This window comes from Patella vulgata, chromosome 9 (assembly GCF_932274485.2).
Source record: "Patella vulgata chromosome 9, xgPatVulg1.2, whole genome shotgun sequence".
In the NCBI taxonomy this organism is placed as follows: Eukaryota; Metazoa; Mollusca; class Gastropoda; family Patellidae; genus Patella; species Patella vulgata.
This window is the reverse complement of record NC_065887.2, coordinates 23,492,037-23,514,053: the sequence shown is the minus strand read 5'-3', so window position 1 is coordinate 23,514,053 and position 22,017 is coordinate 23,492,037. Positions and strand designations below refer to the sequence as shown.

Here is a 22,017-nt window from a genome sequence, read left to right as displayed (position 1 = left end):
CCAAAAACATTTGCAGTTTTGATTCTAGACTATTATGCGGTAAATAATTAATGATGTTTTGTTAATTATTCATCCTTATCTCTCTGTATAATTATGCTTTAAGATCAATAGAATATAATTAAATGTTTTCTATTTCTCGACGTATAGTCTCAAATCACTAATTTTAAATGTAGGCCGTACAAGCAGACAACCGGAAGATTTGACCGAACACCTCGTAACCTCGTGTCTCGTTTGTCAAACCTTGAAAGTCTATATCCGTCTGGATAGTTTAGACTACACGATATTTGACAGAAATCTCTGTTTTAAAAAAGATTTAGTCGTTCTGAGAGAAATATTGCAAGGTAAATGCAATGCTATGTTCTGGTAAACAAATATACTTGTAAATGTAAAGATCTACGTAATCGGTCCCCATTTGCGTTTATAATAATGTATATTTTGTATTGTAACACTGCAACAATGTTGCAATAAAATTATAAATCACCATAATACAATCATTTACATGATGACATGTACAATGTATTTTGAAAAAATAAATATCTTCACCGTCAATTAAAGATACATGATAAATTGATAATATCGATGACCGAAAATGCATTAGATATGATGGATTGTAAATCTACCATATGCATTATAATATATATTATAAAAATAGCTACCTGTTGCCTTTGGATAAGCTTATAAATTAATAATGTAATGGTGTTGTCACATTGTTTCACTCTGTGTCAGAATACAAATCAAATAGCCTTTCTTTGATGAGTCAAATATTTTTACAAAATCTAAATGCCTGATAGTATTATTTCGCTAAAATATCAAATTTCTCACATCTTATTCAGAAATTGAATGACCTGCCAGACCCTTTGTGTACTTGGTCTTTCAAACATTTTATTACTGGGGTAAACGTAAACGTTATCTTGGTACGGCTCAAAAGTGTACAGCTCCTATTACGCCAGACATTTTACTTCGCATTAAAACCTCATTGGGATCTTGCCACAATAACGCTGTGTTTTGGGCTGCTTGTCTAGAGTTTTGGGGGTTTTAAGGCCAAATAATTTCCTTGTAAAAAACACATTTAACCCACTTCACCACATCTAATGACAGGATGTCACACTGTTCTCTAGGGGTTACCTTGTTAGCATTAAAATCACCAAGACTATGCAATTTCGTAGCAAGCCTGTTCTCTTCTTTGATTGGCATTTAATAATTGAACATATTAACACAAGGTACAATTTTATGGATACACAATTACTGAGTTTAATACTAAGCGACGTTTCAACGAGGATAAAGACGAGAGTATCTTCGTCGAAATGTCAGCTAGTATTAAACTCAGTAATTGTGTATCCATAAAATTGTGACTTGTGTTAAGCTTTTTCTCGATGGCCTTCCACGCATTTCCAATTCCCCCCTTGATCCTTGTGTCGGATTGGGTACTCTTTTGTCCATGGAGGCCCTACCTTGTGCTCCATTATTTACGCTTGATAATGGCTTATACCTGACCTATTGTTACTTCCTCAAGGCCTTCCGTCTAATGCTTAAGCAACTTGGATTTCCCTCTCTATTTTATGGTGGCCACTATTTCCGCCATGGTGCAGCTACTTGGGCCAGTTTATCCGGTTTCTCTGATCAGCAAATTAAAAAATTTGGGTTACTGATCAAGCATTTGTTTCCAGAGGTACATAGACTCAGATGTTACTACACGTCTAAGTGCACTTAATACTTTCACCTCATACTTTCTCTCCTAACTCAAGGTACACTATACCAATCACTACCCCTGTTTGGGGGTTTTGGGAGTTATATTTTAACATTGTATAACTTTGTATTTCTTTGTCTTGATATTTTTGTATTAATTATTACTTGTATTGATTATCTGAAGATGTGTTAATTCAAATTTATACCATTCCAATTACTTCCCTGGTCATGAAGTGTAGTCAGATAAACTACGTGGATAAGCTTATAAATTAATGGTGTTGTCACATTGTTTCACTCTGTGTCAGAATACAAATCAAATAGCCTTTCTTTGATGAGTCAAATATTTTTACAAAATGTAAATGCCTGATAGTATTATTTTGCTAAAATACCAAATTTCTCACAGCTTAAATATCCACGATTTAATGTACTCAGATTGATTATTTAACATTTAATTAAGAAAACAAAATCAAAATACCAACACCTGGATTCTATCAGATTTAAAAAAGGCCTATCAACAAGTCTGGACAGAAGGCACTTGTTACAGACTTGTCAGACACAAATTATCACACAACATATTATAATATAAGCGTTGTGTGATAATTTGTGTATGACAATGTCTGTAACAAGACATTATAAGCCCGATCATGCAGCTTGGTGGAGGGCGTGAAAAATGGAAGTGCAGAAAGATCAAATTTTATTTGCCGTAGCAACTTGTAATAAAAAATTCTTTATAAAAATAATCAGTGAAATTCATTTAGCACAATAAGACTCCATCTCAACATCGTTTATCTCTGAATCTGTCTTCCAACTCCATGACTCCCAGGTAGATATTAAAAAAACAAATGTTATTATTTATATGTAAATAGTCATGAGCTGTATTGGACTGAGTGAGTAAGATGCTGGTGTTTTCCCCTTGGTGGTTGGCGCAAGATGGATGTCTGGTAGGGAACAGTATCTAGCTGTTCGAATAGGATGAAAAACTGAGGTACCATGTACACATTGCATGTACATAACATAAAAGAACCCTTGACAGTTAGAATTCGAAATAAGATTCGGCCTCAGTGTAAAATTTCCCTCTGAAAAGTGGGACGTTAAACTCCATTTCATTTCATACTAACAGAACATTGAAGGTTCCGATAAACAGTGAATAATAATATACTTTTTCTGCACATTTCCCGATTCAAAATCACTGATGTGGTTTATTATCCAGTCTCTTTAGCCAAGTCAAGTAAGAGTTGCGCCCCTTCCCACAATAAATCCCATAATTCATGCATTAATATAAACAAACATGAATCGTGACGACGAATTAGGATTGATTTTAAAAGAATAGATATGGCCCATGACGAGAGAAATTTTACAATAAAAAATTAAGAGTGTTAGATATTGAACTCGCATGCAATCAAATGGATTTTTTGAAATGGCATTCTTAAATTAATTTCATGGGCGTAAACATCTTGTTTTAAGAGGAGTTACCTCCCTTAGACACTGTTTATGATAATGTGAAAGACCGGATTATCTAGCCAATTTTTCTCAAATGTTGACAACCTGTCCAGACTAATATTCGTAGAATATTTTTCTGGATGATAGAGACTATAACAACCCGAAAGTAGTGGGATGGCCTGAGTAGGGCCTATAGATATTGTATTATTTTGGCAAGTTTATGAGGCTATATTTTTTGGTGGGGGTGATGGGTGTTGCTCATGGTCGGTAACATTATGTGAAATAAACATATTTCTTTTTAGTATCATTAATGTTTTTATAACTATATGTCACTCCACATTTGTGTTATATTAAGGAACAACTTGAGCCGCTTACATGTACTTCATCTTTCAGGAGAAAATGTTTCAACCAGACTCTCCCATCAGGACCTATTGGAGACCCAAATCACTGAATTTTTTAAATCGTTTGAAAATGTGTTTTTAACAACAAGTTATTTATGTTTTATAGATACATTACACTTTATTTACAATGATGACTTGTCCAAAATCTTGTGATACATTTGTGGCATTACCACCAGTAACTGCCAATGGGTGTGTTGTGTTTGGTAAGAACTCTGATCGACCTTTGACGGAAGTTCAAGAAGTTGTCTACTACCCAGCTAAAGATCATGATAGTGGTAGCAAGCTTCAGGTAAGATTTTACATCGAGATTCTTCACCATTGTCTGTCTATTCACAAAGTTTGTAAATTTATGTTCTAATAGTTTTTGATTTTCTTTTTCTTTTTTTAATGTTAACATGATTATTTGACAAGTAAGTACCTGTAGGAGGAACACTACATGTATTAAGATATACTGGTACATTTATGGTTATTTGAAATTTACATCAATTGCTTTTGCATTTAACCATTTGGTATTTTCATTTAAACAAATAAAATTGATGACTGATCAAACTAGAAATCAAAAAAAATTGATATATCATTTTAAAGCAGCAATTCCAGATGTGACAAAAAATCAGTTGGCAAAAGTTGGTTTAAGTTTGAAACCAAACACCAGTTTGTAACAAAATAGCTCAATTACCTTGTTGCAAAATCTCAAATCAAAATATTGAGACATTATTCAGTGACTTGATAATCACTACAAAACACTACAGTCTTTAACTCAATATCATCCACAGTCTTCGACATTGAAAACACAGATTATTTCTGTGATGCTGTGATCTTACTGGGAAAAGATGGGCTTCTGATATCCAATATTTAAGACAAAATAAAATTTTTACCATTGGTACACGAATCATGTACAAGAATGCGTTTCAGTGTCATTTTTAACAAGGGACTCGAAGAATGAGGCTAAGACATATTCTACAAGTCATGTCAAACAGTGACGTTATATTCTTATCTGGAAAGCATGCGCAATAAGTACTACGGGTGTATACTGGAATAACCAGACGCTAGAGATTGCCATTCAATTGTGACATCTCTCATATTTTGCTGAACATAACTGATTTGAAATTAGAGTAAAAATGGAATCGATTGAATGTAAATCAGTTTATATATTCATATTACATTATTATATGCGTTGCGACCTAAATATTAGCGATTTAGTTCCTTTAAAACTATAACTTTAGCTAGTATATAGATGTGATTATTGAGGCACTATATAATATTGAGCGGAAATTTGCACCCTAAAGGAAAATGAAAATTTTCATTTCTTCAAAAAAGTGTCACAAGCTTCAAATAGTTGCACTGGACGAGGATAAATGTTTTCACACATTATTTTGTGCTTAAATTGTGCCTTTAGCTCATTTTTTGGATTTTTTTGAAAATTAAAATTTCAGTGCACATATATAGAAATAGAAGAAGTGAATCATACGTATAGTGTGATATTGAGTAAACCAGCGTGGATGTGGGGAGCTGAGATGGGAGCTAATGAACATGGTGTATGTATAGGAAATGAAGCTGTATGGAATAAACTCAACAGTTCTGATGATCTAACAGAAAAACTACTAGGAATGGATTTACTGAGGTATGTACCGTATTGTAGGTTTTTTGAGAAATTTTTGCATAAGCAACAAAACTATGAATGTGCAACTAATGAGAATGAAAGAGAGAGAAATGGGGTTTAATGTCCACTCAACACACATTAGGTCATTTTGTGACTACCTCATGGTACATGTACAATTTTATTTCAATAATTCACTTACATGTAGGGATCTTTAGCAGTGGGAGGAGACATGAGAAAACCCTTGAGGTTAGGTAGGCAACCGGCCCTTCTTGTTTTCTTGTCACATACAAGTGTGGGATTGAAACCACACCAATGACTGACCTTACATATGCACATGTTAGACAATTCTCCTTAAATATTAAACATACATTATGCAAGAGCTAAATCTGCCTATTGCAGTCTTTCTTTAGGCCTGAAATGTTTTCTAAATTATTAATTAGACATTAATTAACTGATACAGGCCATAATCAATTCTCAATGGCATCAGATTTCTCCGATATTAAATAGATTAGAACGGTTCAGCCATATTTTATTTGAATTTAGCTTTTGCACACGTCTTGTCAAACCTTTAAAGGCTAATATCTTCGCTCGCAATAGATTAATTTTAATGAAATTTTCAAATTATTCATTTTACATTATCTATTTTCGAACTATTATAGCAAGAATGGCTATCTGTTTATCTAAATCTTACATACTGTATCTTTATCGTGTAATACAGATATAAAAAGTTGGATCAATATACCCTTGTTAGAGACCTAGGGGGTCTGGAATGCAGACGGCTTTGGTAGACATTTTATGCCAATCTGTCAGTAAAATGTTATGTATGTACAATATTCATGGTTAATATGTTTTATATATTTTAGACTTGGTTTAGAAAGAAGTAAAACAGCTAGAGAAAGTGTGGATGTTATAACATCACTACTGAAACAATATGGACAAGGTGGTAACTGTGAGGAAGCCTTGACACAGTGGTCATATCATAATAGTTTCATAATGGCTGATCAAAAAGAAGCATGGGTGTTAGAAACAGTGGGTAATCACTGGGCAGCAGAACATATTACAGGTGACATTACATGGTTTTTATACGCCCACATTTTCATGTGGAGGTATATTGTCGTCGCCCCTGTCCATCCGTCCGTCCACAATTGTTTGTGAACAGTCTGCAGGTCACAATTTTTATCTGATTTTAACGAAACTTGAAATATAGGTTTATCAACCTAAGATCTCGGTTCCTTCCGATATTGGCATGTATGGGACTGTAACTTCATGGATTATGGACCCTGATTGTACGAAAAATCACGTTTTTAGCCTGTGAACACTGTTGAGGTCACAATTTATATCCGATTTTGTTGAAACTTGAAATGTAAGTTTATAACCCAAAGATCTTGGTTCCTTCTGATAATCGCGCATATCGGACCGTAACTTCCTGAATTATGGCCCCTGATTGTACGAAAAATCGCGTTTTTAGCTTGTGGACCCTATAGAGGTCATAATGTTTATCCGATTATAAAAAAAGGTTTTATTATATCACCGTTACACCCTAAGGATGGGTGAATTCGTATTTCGTGAAAATCGGCCCAAAACTGACAGACAAAATGGCCGCCCCTCGTTCTCAAATAGTGTAAAAATATGGTATATCAAGGTTGTGGACCCTATAGATGTCACAATTTTTATCCGATTTTGTTGAAACTTGAAATGTAAGTTTATAACCCAAAGATCTCGGTTCCTTTCGATATTTGCGCATATCAAATTGTAATTTCCTGAATTATGGCCCTTGATTGTAGGAAAAATCACTTTCTTTTTAGCTTGTTCTCTATCCATCTCTTGAAAATGTGGGCGTATCCTGCCTGGCAGCCGCAGGTTAACCTAATGTGCCATACATGTATGTGTCTTACTGTTCTTTCACTGTACACAATTTAGATTTTAAACCAAATTTCATATGAAGAGTTTTAATGCATTTACTTCATTCTGATAACAAGTACTATATTTGGGTAGCTGAACCTACCGGAAACTAATGTCAAGAATTTTCGTATATACATGTAGCTGCAGGGGTAAAACATGCAAAGACAGTAAAAAGAGATAAATGTTAACATTTGATAATTGACTTCTGTTTCTGTTCTATCTGGACACGCATGTGCTACTAGAACTTCCGTTGCTATGGACACCATCTGATAGGTCGGTGTGTATACGATTGAGAATGTGGACATGTATTTGATATAATTGATGTATAATCGATGAAACATGATACGAGACAGTATACTTTATAATCTAAGAGTACACATAAAGACTGTCCAATTCTTTAAAAGCATTGAATGGAATTTTTAACAATACATTATGCAAATTTGAGCTAAATCTGCCTATTGCAGGTCTTTCTTTAGGCTTCAGATGTTATACAAATGATTAATTAGACCTTTATTTACATGACAAGCTCAAAATCAACTCTGTAGACCCTCAGATGGCTTGGATTTAAACAGTCATCCATTTAAGAATTAAATCAATAAATGGCTGACCAAGCTAACGTTTACCCTTAGTTACTGACGTCACTACCGGAGACTGCCGATGAAAGGCCTGTTAACCGAGGGAACCTTAGCCATTGAGAATGTTACTTGATAATAGAGAATATGTGGGTGGAATTATCGTCTGTCAATCAAATGATCGTCAATTCTCGAAGAGACTTGATGCCTATTTCTAATCCAAACTTCCAACAGTGACTACTCCGTTTAGAATTTTCAATATTTTTTTTTTTTTATCATCTATTTTTGAATTATTATAGCAAGACTGGCCAACTCTGTATTAAACTCTTTAACTAATGTATCTTTAATATGATTGGAAATAAACATAAATCAGTTTATGTAACTCAGATTTGTTCATAAAAGAAAAAGTGTGTGATGTTGTTGTCATCATTTTCTTAAACCCTGAATATTATCCCATCTGTTTTGTAACTTTAAAATACATGTCACTATATACAAGATCTGTAGTTGTGTTTTATCCACCTTATCCCTGATCAACTTACAGAATCAACTTGGGATGTGTTTTTTTTGGCCCTCCATCCTGCAACATTGACCAGGGTAAACCATGCTGAAAAATCATGAGGTACTTTCTAATCCAACACAGTGATCAAACCTGGTACTTTCTAGTTAGCGAGCCTTACCTGTGTCTCCTTAAAAAAACAAAATTAGGGAAACATGTTATTAATTTTGCAAGCAATTTTTCAGAGGGTGTACGTAATATTTCAAATGAGTACTCAATAACAACAAAAATGGATCTGACCTCCGATGGTTTAATTGAGATGGCAACTGAGAAAGATTTATATTCTTCAAGTCAAGGAGAATTTAATTTTGCTCAAGTATTTTCTGGCAGTGGTGGTACTAGCAACCAGAGTACACGATATCGTCATGGGCTTAGAATGCTCAAAGATCTATCAAAATCAGGTATTTCCTTTAACATATCATATTCTACACATGTTTTTTTAAAAATAAACATTACTATAATCTAATATGACAATACATTTCAAGATGTAAAGGCCCCTTTGTAAAATTCTACATTCATATTAGAAATATTTTGTCATAAAGCTGTAGAAGTGCAGTTTCTTATAGTATGTGCAGGAGAACCACACTATGCATAAAACAAAGCTGACAAGTCAAACCTGTGGACAAGACAAACTTCATAGACATTGCAAGAAATAAACAGGAAATATCAAATAAAGTTAATGGATCCAGGGGGAAGCCGTAAGTGTCCACTACGCTGTACAGTAATGATACAGGCTTTACTCAAAATGAAAAAACAAATTAATAATTTACAAGAAAGATGTAATAGAAATAATGCATCCTGTCTTGACCGTGGTTGTCTACTGAATGGCGATAGTCAGCCAGTTGACATCATGAGTTAGAACATCAAACATTTTAGCAACAATAAGGGTGATATTTCAGATAGAATCACGGAAAAATAAAATAAGGGGTCGTTTTGAGTCTCATTTCTGCAGTCAAGAATATATAATAATTAATAAATAAGAATAAGAACAATCTGTGTTTTAATGTGGGTGTGGTATACATGTTGGGTAATGGACTCTCATCTGAAATATTTAGGATTCCATTGTCACCAGGTTCCAGCTTGTCAGTGATATTGTTTGGCTTGGATATACAATTGAATACAATTACTGTTTACTACTGAACAATGTTATGACTAGACTTCTCTAGTCCTTTTCAAGCAATGATGAAGACTAGTTGGAATGTCACTCAGTAATAAACAGTAATCCATAGAATTGAAATAAAAATGAAATGAAATGGGGTTTAACGTCCTACTGTTCTGCTCTGACAGGGCTAATGAAGACAGGCATACGCCATACAGTGTGCTATGAGGGAAATTTTGCCCGGACAGAGGCAATACAGCCTATTCTTATATCGAATTCCAACGGCCAAGGGATCTTTTACGTGCACATCAATGTGAACACAGGACCTCAGTTATTCGTACCATTCAATCAAACGACTATAGATTGTCCCTGCCATAGAATTGTGACCTGTGTAAAATGGGCTAAGTATGAAAAAACAGATTCTTCAGTTCCTGAAATGATCTAGTTTGTGTTAAATGGCTGTTTAATACCATTTCTCCCCCTTCTCTAGAAGTGCACTGTCAACACTAAGTTTTTCTCTTTTTGCATTGCACACTTAACCACAGTTGATATAAATTACGGTATGTTAGTCTCATAATGATAAGAGAGAGAGAGAGGAGAGAGAGAGAGAAATGAGGTTTAACGTCCACTCGACACAAAACTAGGTCGTTTTGGGACTAACTCATGGTTCAATTTTATTTCAATAATTTGCTTGCGCGTAGGGGTCTTTAGCAGTGGGAGCAAACCCGAGGAAAACAACGAGGTTGGACAGGCAACCCCACTCCCATTCTGCACACAGAGATCCATCTACTTCATTCCTCTAGAATAGATCTCTGCCCTAAATGGCCGCCATATCCAAAAATTAGTATACTGTTTTTTAATGTGTTTCTTTCAATTTTATGAAATGGGAGCAGAATAAATACTCAACAAAATTCTCGAAGTATACTTAGTGTTTTTGACTAAAATCGTCGATTTAGTACTTAAAATTTCGGTTAACTAGCTTAGTGTCTATTCTCAAGCGGAGCTAACTGTAGACAGAAAGCCTATGTTTAGTATGCCCTACTCCTTGTAAGATACAACCGGGGAATCGAAACCACCCCAGTTGATTCAATGACAGTTTTTATGTTACAACGTGCACATGCAAACCATTCCGCCATCCAGCCCCCCCATAATGACAAAGGTATATGGTAGACTCAATCAATTTCAAATTATATCTTAATATTTTGTTGTCGTTATGTTTTTTTTTACACTACGTAAGGTCAAATATATATTCATAGCAGCTGCTGGCTGCATTATGACTGCATTATGCATAAAACTTTAGTGGTTGATGTCTTGGCGTGATTGCAACAGCAGCATTTTTATTGATTGTTTACAGTACACAACTAGGAACAATAAACGTGTTTAACAAGGTAAAACTGATGTGAGCCCTATGAATTATTACAAAATGTTTGACAGGACTTTTAAGCACATGACTATTGTATGTATTGTAGGTGAGTTTGGAGTTAAGGATATGATGAGTATATTACGAGATGAAGATAGTGGTATTTGTATGACTGGAGGATTTACATCGATGGGAAGTCAGGTTTCTGTGATCAGTCCTGCAGCTTCAAGTTTCCCATCATGCCACTGGTTCACGGCCACACCTAATCCTTCAAGAAGCTTCTACAAACCATTTCTGTTTGGTCCTGGCGCAAAAACTGGCGATGCTACAAAATCACCTGAATACGGTGATCAGGACCCAGCCAAGGTCATACCAAGGTTTAAATCAACAGTCGATAGACGACATCCACTATTTAAAGGTCATGAAAAATTCTCATCATTATTGGATAAAGATGACCCAAAGAGTCTGATGATTTTGGAAAATATAAAAGAGTTAGAAAATAATTGTATAGCTGACATGGAGGAAGTCTTGTCAAATTTCGGTGAAAATAGTTTTTATAAGATTAGCGAAATTTTTAGTCACATGTCCAACTTAGAGCTTAATTTCTATAAATAGCTTTTCTAATCTACATGTGGTACAGTCCACCACACAATTGTCATACCCCATGCTCTACATATGATAGTCTGATCTGTTATAGATCTTAGGCTGAATGTGAGGCATGTAAAAAGTGGTCATACAGTATTTACAATATATTGTAATAATATAAATATTATCGGTTGTGTTTATATTATTGATGTCTAAGCGAATGTATGTACATGTATAAGGAGCTTTGGGTATCATAATTTAAAACTGTGCTAGCTTATTTTCTTCAAATGGTTCCTTCTCTTTGATCAAGATGAAAAATAAATATGTTAGCTTCATTGGATTGTATATGTAGATTTTTATATGTTTATATGGACGTATATTGTTGTTGCCCTGTCCATTCGGACGTGCGTCTGTCCTTCCACAATTTGTTCGTGGACACTCTACAGGTTGCGAATCTGATTTTGACGAAACTTGAAATATATTTTTATTTTCAAAAGATATTTGCGCATATTGGATTGTAACTTCCTGAATTATGGCCCTTGATTGTATGAAAAATCATGTTTTTAGCTTGTGGTCCCTCTAGTGGTCACAATTATTATCCGATTTAAAAAATCGTTCTATTATATCACTGTTACACTGTAATGTCGCTTGCCTTTGGATTTCATGAATATTGTACCAAAACCTACGGGACAAAATGGCCGCCCCTCGTACGCAAACAGTGTAAAATATGATATATCAAGTTTCTTTCGATATTTGCGCATATCGGATCGTAACTTCCTGAATTATGGCCCTTGATTGTACAAAAAATCGCGTTTTTAGCTTTTGGTCCCTCTAGAGGTAACAATTTTTACCCAATTTAAAAAAGACTGTTTGAATATATCACCATTACATCCTAATGATGGTTGAGTTCAAATTTCATGAAAATCGGACCAAAACTGCTGGACAAAATGGCCGCCCCTCGTATGAAATAGTGTAAATAAATGGTATATCAAGAGGTCACAATTTTGATGAAACTTGAAATACATATTCATAACCCAAAGATCTTGGTTCCTGTTGATATTCGTGCATATCAGATTGTTACTACCTGAATTATGGTCCCTGATTGTACAAAAAATCACATATTTAGCTTGTGGTCCCTCTAGAGGTCACAATTATTATCCGATTTAAAAAGAAAATTTGAATATATCACCATTACACCATAATGTTGGTTGATTTCAAATTTTGGAAAATCGGACCAAAACTGCTGGACAAAACAATCTAAAAATATGGTATTCACAATTTTGATGAAACTTTAACCCTTTCAATGCTAGACGTAAATCCACTGCCTGTGCTAGACCCTTTTTTGGGGAAAAAAGGGAGGTTGGAACTGAATGCCAAGCAGTACTTATGGAAGCTTTTATGAAAAATCTTTTTGTCTGTTGGGATGGGCATGAGGTTGGGCTAAGAGGAAAAAATAGAATTTTGGAAATTTGCATAATAATGTAGTCACGTGACGTCATGGCGGCCATTTTGGATTTCTCATTTCTCACTAAAGCTAACAGGAAAACGAATATTTCTCCATGAAATACTTAAAAGATATTGTTTTTTTCACTGGATTTTGATAAAGATATATAAAATGAACAAAAATATCAATAGCAGCCATGAGCAATGCTGCCACGAACACACGCATCACGTCTCCCGCTGCCATGACCACGTGCAGATTGCAATACCTTGTTTTTACTTTCACTTTCACTTTCATCCCAAGTCCCATATCATTATCAATATAGTCAGTCAATAGATCTACACGTTCGGGACTCAGGAATTGCCTACGTCTTTTACGATCCAGCAGGCCAGCATTATTATCAAGGTTGTGGTCTCTCTAGAAGTCAGAATTTTTATCCGTTTTTGTCGAAACTTACACATCAATGAAGGTTGAGTTCAAATTTCGTAAAAATCTGACCCAAACTTCCGAACAAAATGGCCGTTCCTTGTATGCAAATAGTGTAAAAGTATGTATACCAAGGTTGCGGACACTCTATAGAAGTCACAATGTTTATCCGATTTTGATGAAACTTGAAATATAGGTTTATCACCCTAAGATCTCGGTTCCTTTTGATGTTTGCGTATATCAGACTGTAACTTCCTGGATTATGGCCCCTGATTGTACAAAAAAATCACATTTTTAGATTGTGGACCCTCTAGAGGTCACAATTTTAAAATACATCTCAATTTATCACCGTCACACCCTAATGACAGTTGAGTTCCAATTTCGCGAAAAGCGGACCAAAACTGTCTTGACAAAATGGCGGTTCCTTGTATACATGCAAATAGTGTAAAAGTATGTCATACCAAGGTTGTGGACATCCGATTTTGATGAAACTTAAAATATATGTTTAGGTCCCAAAGATCTTGGTTCCTTTCGCTATTTGCACATATTACACTGTAACTTCCTGGATTACAACCCCTGATTGTAGGAAAAATCATGCTTTTTAGTTTGTGGATTCTCTAGAGGTCACAATATTTTATATCACTATTCCACCATAATGAAGGGGAAAATCGAAACAAACTGCCCGACCAAATGGGCGCTCTTTGTAAGCAAAGTGTGTAAAAGTATGTAATACGAAGGTTGTAGACACTCTAGAGGTCACAATTTTTATCCAGTTTTGTGAAAATTAAAATATATCTTTACATCCCAAAGATCTCAGTCCGTCTCAATATTTTGGCACTTCAGACCATAACTTTCTGGATTATGGCCCCTGATTGTACGACAAAACGCTTTTGTTTTTAGCTTGTTCTCTATCCATCTCTTGAAAAATGTAGGTGTATCTTGCCTGGCAACCGCTGGTTATACAATACAAACAAACTGTGTAACTGGGATAAAATAGGCATTATTTTAGAGAATGATTAGTTTTATATTATTTGAAAAAAAAAAGAAAAATGAAATGATTTCTGTAACGGTATTTACAACTTGCTTCACATTCCATAAATAACAGTGGTGTATTAAATGTTAAAATTATGCAAATATTGTTTTAGTGAATGTTCTTGTAAGATAATTAGCATATGTAAATGTATTTATAGATAATTTAATTTATTGCCTAATTATTACCATCAATGTGATTGAGGTATAGTGTATATTTATTGTATGTAAAATATTGTGTTAGTGTTTAGAACAATGTTTAGTGCTATAATTGCTAGGCTATATATTTTAAATCCTTTTTTTGTTATGAATATTTTTTGTTTGTTTTGTTTTAAATAAATTCGGGTGTAATAATTTGCTTAAGATTTACTTAATTCAACATAGCAGACAATTAAGTCCTGTTACTAGTTAATATACATACGACAGCTTATAACTGACATCATAGAAGTCAGCATGTTCAACATCCACTATAATTAATGGATTTTGTCAAATGAATAGTGATTAGGAATTACTGCATAAACAAAGCAAAAATAAACTTGAAACAGAACTTTGCACCGTTTTGGTTCAATCACTTAATCATCTGTTATTAAGTAGGTTATCGAGTTGTCAGTCAACAGCTGCAGACAGCCATCTTTTTCTGTGTAAGCTTTAGAGGATTCATTACATATTTGTTTCTTGGATAATTGCATAATGATTTACGGACTCTGATTTTTGATATGACATCACAATTCTAAGATGGCTGTGATGTCATACTGTAACTCTTAGGGTTTCATACCTTTCAAAACTGTATATTATATCCTGTGCAATATTCACTGTTATATATAACAATCATTGTATCTTTGCTGTTTGTTTATTTCATGTTATGCTATAGCTGTTTCTGTGACTCGTGCTCTGTTCGTTGGGTAAATGTTATTATTACTGGTGTGTCGCTGAATACAGTATATTGTATGAGCTTTTTGACAGTGCAATATTGAATTTCCATGGTTTATGTGCATAGTATTAATAAAAAATTATTGAAAAACTATTTTTGTTGGGGTTTTTTCAAATTTAAGCCAGCCTAGAATCGAGTTTAAAACATTGAATAAATTTGTTTACAAAGTTCATTGTATCATTATATGAATTATATTTTTAAAACTTTTATAAATTGAGGTAGGATAGGAATTTTTGTTGTTGTCCCCAGCAGGGGACTATTGAAATGGGTTTGCTGTCAAACTTTTTGTAAAATGTTCAAAACCTTTTGCAGTTGTTCATTAGGTGAATGTCTTTTCTGAGTTTGATGAGGAGCATTTTCTGCTTAGACTAACAGATGTCTGTCCATTGGAACACAATAACTTTGTTTCTACTAAGTGAGGTGTCTTCATTAGCCTAGTCAGAACTGAACAGTAAGGTGGGGGTGGGAGAGATGTTTAACATCCACTTGACCCAAACTGGGTCATTTTGGGACTTACATATGGTTCAATTTTATTTCACTAATTTGTTTGTGTGTAAGGATCTTTAGCAGTGGGAGGAAACCAAAGGACCTGAAGAAAACCCACGAGGTTGGACAGGCGACCCTACTCTTTGTTGCGTACCAGGGCATCAAAACCCACGCCAGTTGACACAATGATAGACCTTATGATACAAAGCACACACGCTAACCATTCCACAATTCTATTATTTCCTATGGTATTAACTGAACTGAAGAACAGTGGGAGGTTAAACCCAATTTCATTTCATTCGAATTGAAAAAAGGCAATGAGACAAGGATTAAGAGGTAAACTTAAATTAGATCGAGAAATCTCCTCTGAAAAATGGCTTCATAACCTTCAGTAGAATAAAACTCGAGAGGGACTTTACAAGATATTATCAGGTAACTGTCACATATTGGACTCTTTTTAGATAAAAGATTTATGTACAGAATGTTATTTTCCAAGTTATCTTCTTTTAGTCTTCCCAAAATTTATCATTAACCCACAAATCCCTGTTAGCGATAGAACTTGATTACATAGTGACATTTTTGATATTATGCAACATAATTTATTCTTGAAGTCAATCCTTTACTTCCATGGCTACATTTACCACTTTTCTTTTCTCCCCATCTATCCCCATTAATTTGTTATCCCCCTATAGGCTCGATTATATGTGTTATCCCCCTTTAGTCTTCCAAACGATGTTGGATGTACCGGTATTTAACATTTTCCCCGTTCTTGATATTTTTAAATTGTAAATTAATTTCTGCGATGATGTGCAATGTATTATTGATTCATAAAATGGAATATTAACGGAGAGCTTGACACAGTCTTGGGGCATGGTCTATAATTACAATAAATTTCCTGGTTCCACTTTAGTACTTTTCGCAGGTTTCTTCATAAAAAGAACTTTTATAGCAATCATTCAATAGTGCTAGAATTTTCGAATTCGAGGATGTCATCGCCTCTCCATACATCAGATATATCCCATAGTTTTTGCGATGTTCTTGTAGCTAAGCATCAATCAGAAAGGGCGGGAACTTGCTCACGGAGATTGGATATATCTAACTTAAATTTGAAGTTCAAATGAAAAGTATATGGGTGGAGGGAACCAAAAATAGCTCAGTCTTGTGTATTCGTTTCTTAATCATAGGTCAATGTAAAGATGTGCACATAGCCTCTTATTAAACTATACTACATTTCTTAGCCCAGGGGTCGCACTAGTTCAAAAAGATTGACACCAGAGTAGTAAATTTTCAAAAGTGAAAGTTGTAAGTTAAAACACAGAGGATGGGCTAATAGAGGCATTTATTCACTTTGGCTTGTGGACTTTAAGTTATATACCCGCAAGGTTACGGAAGAGAGTATGGAATCGAATAATTTTATTTGAGCGAGTGTACAAAAGCTCCCCCAACACATCAATTGAAATGACAGACCATGGACTACCACAAAGACACCATGCCACGAGTACTTTTGGCCGTAGCCTATCGGCGACACCATAAGCTAATAGTGATAAGAATATAATATAAAAAAATCATTTGAAAAGCAATATTTATACATTTATATAAAAAATGGGCACCTTTTTTTAAAATTTCTAATGAAATTAACTTTATGAGCAGATATAGGTACTCTCGTATCATACCAATGCCAGTGTGTCTTCGAGAAATCCAAAACTCTTCTTTTATTCAGCTTCAAATTTGTACCAAATATGTACTATCCATGACTATTTCAGGAAAATATATCAAAATATTACAGTGATTCATTATTGTCAATACATCGCTTTAAAGATGCATTATGTAAGAGATAAATCTTCCTAATACTGACATTTCGTTTGACTTTAAATGTTTTATAAATCATTAATTAGACATGTATGTCAAACCCATAATCAACACTCTAGATCATCGGATGGTTTTGATTTTCAGCGGATTTAAACACGATTTGCAGTTAATAAAATAATGTTTTTTAAAAAAATGGGAGAAAGAAATGGGGTTTAAAGGCACTCTACACAAACTATGTCATTTCGGGACCTACATATGGTTCAATTTTATTTCAATAATTCGCTTGCGCGTAGGAGTCTTTAGCAGTGGGAGGAAATCATACTCCTTGTCACGTACAACCGGGAATCGAGATCACGCGCTAACCATTCGGCCATCCAACCCCCCTTTTAAAAAATGGACAATTGATAATTATCGTAACAACGCTGGCAATGACAAGCAATATACACTGTTCGTCAAATGGCCATAAATGAAGTAATTTAACTGAGAATGTCAACATATTGCCTTTTCATTATCTATTTTTTAACTATGGTAGCGAGAACTGTCAGCTCTTTATCTAAATCTTACACAGTGCATCTTTAATACAGAGCTGGAAATATGCAACAGTACACATCCAAATTCTTACAGGTTTAGATTTAAAGTATATTACGGCGAAACTTTCAAAATACATGCAACTAGATAATATTGCAAGATTTTGATTTGGGATTATGATTTGTTTGAGCGTTGTTGTTAGATTGTTGTTGGGCTCCTTTACCTTTTGTGGTATGTGACATTGTAGCAGTTTGTTTTGCCGTTTTCTTTGGAGCTGCTGGTTTTGTTTTTGGTGGTAGATTTTGAGATGGGAGACCTTCGGATAATTTTGAAGTAACTTTCTGTGGTGTGCTACGTAAGTTACCAATCTTGCCTTCATTGATTTCATCACTTAAATCATCAACCCTGTCCATTCCGATCTCCGCCAATCTGTTCCAATTCGCACGGTTATCTATAACGCCATTGTACAGGTGTTTCATCTTTGGATTCAACTGAGAAAAAAGATCATATACCGGTGTACAAATGGCGTCAATAAATCCGATCTGCATTTTAGGTAACTCAGTCTTCTTATCTCGGTCCATCATAGCTATTGGCGTTTCCCCCAATTCCTCCCTTTCAACATCTCCCTGTTCAAAGAATTCGGCTGACACTAAATCTGCAGTTCTGAACTGAATTTCCCAGGGTTTACAGATGGCCGCAACATCGCACGCTGTCATCATCATGGCTTTCAAAATCTCTTTGTTTGTTCCGCTATGGAAATTTTTCTCTCCCTTTTCTATAAGAGCTTTGAAATTACCACGTTTTCCAAAATACAATGCCAGATCAGTGGAAATAATGGCATGCTCTAAAGTTTTGATAACCAATCGGTAATTATCAGCCGATAAGCTATCGAATATGTTGTTACCCTCACTGTTAAGGATCATAATGCAATGATCAAAATGGTGATGCTCCATAACAGAGGTTGAATAGAGTGCAGCTAAAGGGGAATCGACTTTTACCTGAAATGTGTTGTTGGTACCTCTATGATCCAAATCGTGACACAAACACGCCGCTATCAAAGCAAACATTTCCAAGTCTTGTAAGTATTCAGATAATCCCCCTGAGAAAAAGATAGTGAACATGGTCTGAGCTACATTAAATGCGTGGCGCCAATTATGATACGTAACGTTTCTGTAGTTCTTTTTCACGCTACAGGTCCATCGACACAGCACTTCGTAGTTCACGTCGAACTTCTCCACAACACCAATTTCATTAAACATACAGATGGTTGCAAATAAAGTTTCATCATCGGACATGAAAAAATCATCAAAGTCAAAGCTATACAATCCAACATCATAACACTCGGGACCCTTTATTTCAGCCTTGGTGAGCATCTGTAATTCTTCGGCCGGTGCCATGGCGTGATACGACAGAACTTCCAAGGCCACTCTCTGTTTAGCCATTAGTCGCGAAACACTCTCGTACATTTGACAATTGTGGATCCCAAGTCCCGTAAATATCGAGAATGCTTCCATGATATTTTCGTCATTTTCATTGAACGACTGCTGATTCCTTTTGTTTATAAGTTGGGTTATTCCAATAACGCGACATTTATTGTCTACTATTGGCATGCACACAAGACTTTTCGTTTTAAAGCCGCTCTCGTCTACAAAATAGGCTTTACCGTATCGTGAATCCATCTCTAGGTCTATGACATTCACAAGTTTTTTACTGATTGCGACACCTTTACCCAAATCAGCGTTCTTTGATTTATCGATATCTGCCTTGGAAAGAATCATCAAGTTGCCTGGGTCCGTGTAAAAAAGATCGAATGCTTTGGAGAAAACAACTTCGTTTGGGGTAGTATACGTACCCAACTTAGATTCTTTAGAGGTCTCACCATTATCATCAATCTTGGCTTCACAAAAATCTTTCAAAAGATAGATGCTGCATCGTTCACACATGACAATACCCTGAGCTTCTGTCATTATTTTCTGACAAAGTCTCTCCAAGCTATTTTGTTCTTCAAAAACCCCACGAGCAAGCGTTAACAGAAGCTGATTCCTCTGATACTCTTTTACGGACATTTCAAACAACTGGGCGTTTGTTATACCGATTCCACAGAAAATTAGGTATTTTTCAAAAATTTTAATATCTTCCTTAGAAAAGGCATGCTCATCGGAATCCCGCTTATTTATAATCTGGGCTACGCCTATGACATCACCGTCCGCAGTTAAGATAGGCATACACAAGATACTGTGAGTTCTATAGCCTGTTTTTTTGTCAATATCTTGGTTAAAACGTGGATCGTCGTATGCCTCTGGTATATTAATATACTCTTTAGACTGAGCAACATGCCCAGCTATGCCACGGCCGTAAGGAACTTTGATAGCCTTTTCTTCATCGTGCAAACAATCTTCTAGCACAGAAAACTTCGTAACATCAAAGAGTTTGGACACTAAAAATTTGTTATCTGTTGTTCCTCTAGAGAGAAAAAGACTACCTCGATCACTTTTGGTTAACAAACTAACGTTTCTGAGGATCTTATGGCACAGAACATCAACGTTTAATTCACTTGCAATGTCTCGAACTAATTGCATAAATACTTCTTCTTCTCTCATGTTTTTTAGATCCGACGATTCTATAACTTTGATTTCCTTCTTCGTCTCATCTCCATCCAGATAAGTTTTCAGGAGTTTATTTGTAACGATGTTCTTAGCCACATTCATGAATTTGGGGGCCTCTAATTTTAACTGGGGTGGTTTAACTGGTTTTATTTTTGTTAGTAAAGCATCTGTGCCGTGTAGTTTTAGCCATTTTTCAACATATGTTGGGTTGGTTTCCAAGAAAGTCTCAACCACCTCACTATTTACTTTGTCGAATTCCTTCCCGGGGAGCACCGCCTTGTCCACCATTACTAGACCTAATAACTCTTCGAACAAAGTTCTGGGCTATTAATAGTCTCCAACGACGACACTTAAGTTACACAATCAAGTTCCTCCTCCATACATGTGGTATTTATGTATAAAATTCTACATTTCCATAGGCCATACAACCATTTCGGCTTCTTGATCCGTTGACAACGGAAGTCAAGCCACATCAGTTCCTAGGTGACGTCATAGACGAATGACGTCACAAAATGGATTGCACGCATGACTTTGTCCTTCCGTGTATGCCTATATTAATTAAGCCTGTCGGTAGCCTACCGTCAAGAATTTATTATGGTGCCAGAAAGTATGATTAGGCTAGATGTTGCAAGGAATCCATAGATAATACCGTAGGCCTATAGGCCTATCGGAATAGGCCTACTGAGCTATGACGCTATGTCTAGGACTAAATAATTGTTAGGCCTACCCGAATTCGGTAGGCTATATAGGTCGATCTACTAAAAGAACACTTCAAAGTATGTGATATTAACTAGCTGTCCGGAATAGGGGAGAGCGGGGATGGTTCGGACGGTGGGATGGTCCGGACACCCCCCATAGCTTTAATCTTTACAATGCTATCCGTTTTCTGATTGATTATTATAATACTAAAGATCTCATCTTGTAACATGAAAAACACATGGCAGAGATAAACATTCAAATGTAGATGCAGATAAGCTTTTTTCTATTTTTGACAAAGTTGATGTAAAAAATTTCTAATGTTAAATGCATAAATTAATTTGGTGTTTAACAAGTTTCTATTAGGGGTAGGCTGTCACCTCTTTCTTCCTTTGCTAATTAATAGAAATAGATTGGAAATTTATCATATTTTCATTGTAAATAAACATAATGGCGACTTATATCAGAATTATGGGTTTGGGGTACATCCGGACACTGTCCGGAATTACCCCACATGTGTTCGGATCAAACTGTTCAGTATTTCCAAGAGTCAGATTTGATAAAAAAAAAAGAAAAAAGAAAAGAATGATGACTGGCAGTTGCGGGGTCTAATAAGTTTACTGAAATTATGGGTACTGCTTTACGTCCATTAAATCAAATTCTGTCAATTCTTCCGAAACCCTTACAATAGCAACAAGGGGATGAGTTATTACTACAAATTTGGTACGTCATTTGTGGGAATAAACATTCGTTAGCTTTTTCGATGTAAATTATGGATTGATGTCATACCTAGAGAATAGCAAGAAGATTTAAAGCTTTAGAATTATCAGTTAATTCCTTTTTGAATCCCGTTCATTTAGTTTT

General features: G+C 35.2%; 1 protein-coding gene and 1 pseudogene across 1 annotated transcript; one reads left to right on the top strand and one right to left on the bottom strand.

The window, feature by feature from the left end:
• Window positions 1-204: 204 nt before the first annotated feature.
• LOC126832248 (secernin-3) lies at window positions 205-15,118 on the top strand. The gene is made up of 6 exons (XM_050562970.2): window positions 205-341; window positions 3,634-3,816; window positions 4,961-5,148; window positions 5,991-6,190; window positions 8,343-8,558; window positions 10,726-15,118. Exons 2-6 carry the CDS (start codon window positions 3,655-3,657, stop codon window positions 11,229-11,231), a joined length of 1,272 nt encoding a protein of 423 aa, XP_050418927.1. The 5' UTR covers window positions 205-341; window positions 3,634-3,654; the 3' UTR covers window positions 11,232-15,118.
• On the bottom strand, window positions 13,275-20,559 carry LOC126832711 (cGMP-specific 3',5'-cyclic phosphodiesterase-like; annotated as a pseudogene).
• Window positions 20,560-22,017: the final 1,458 nt, after the last annotated feature.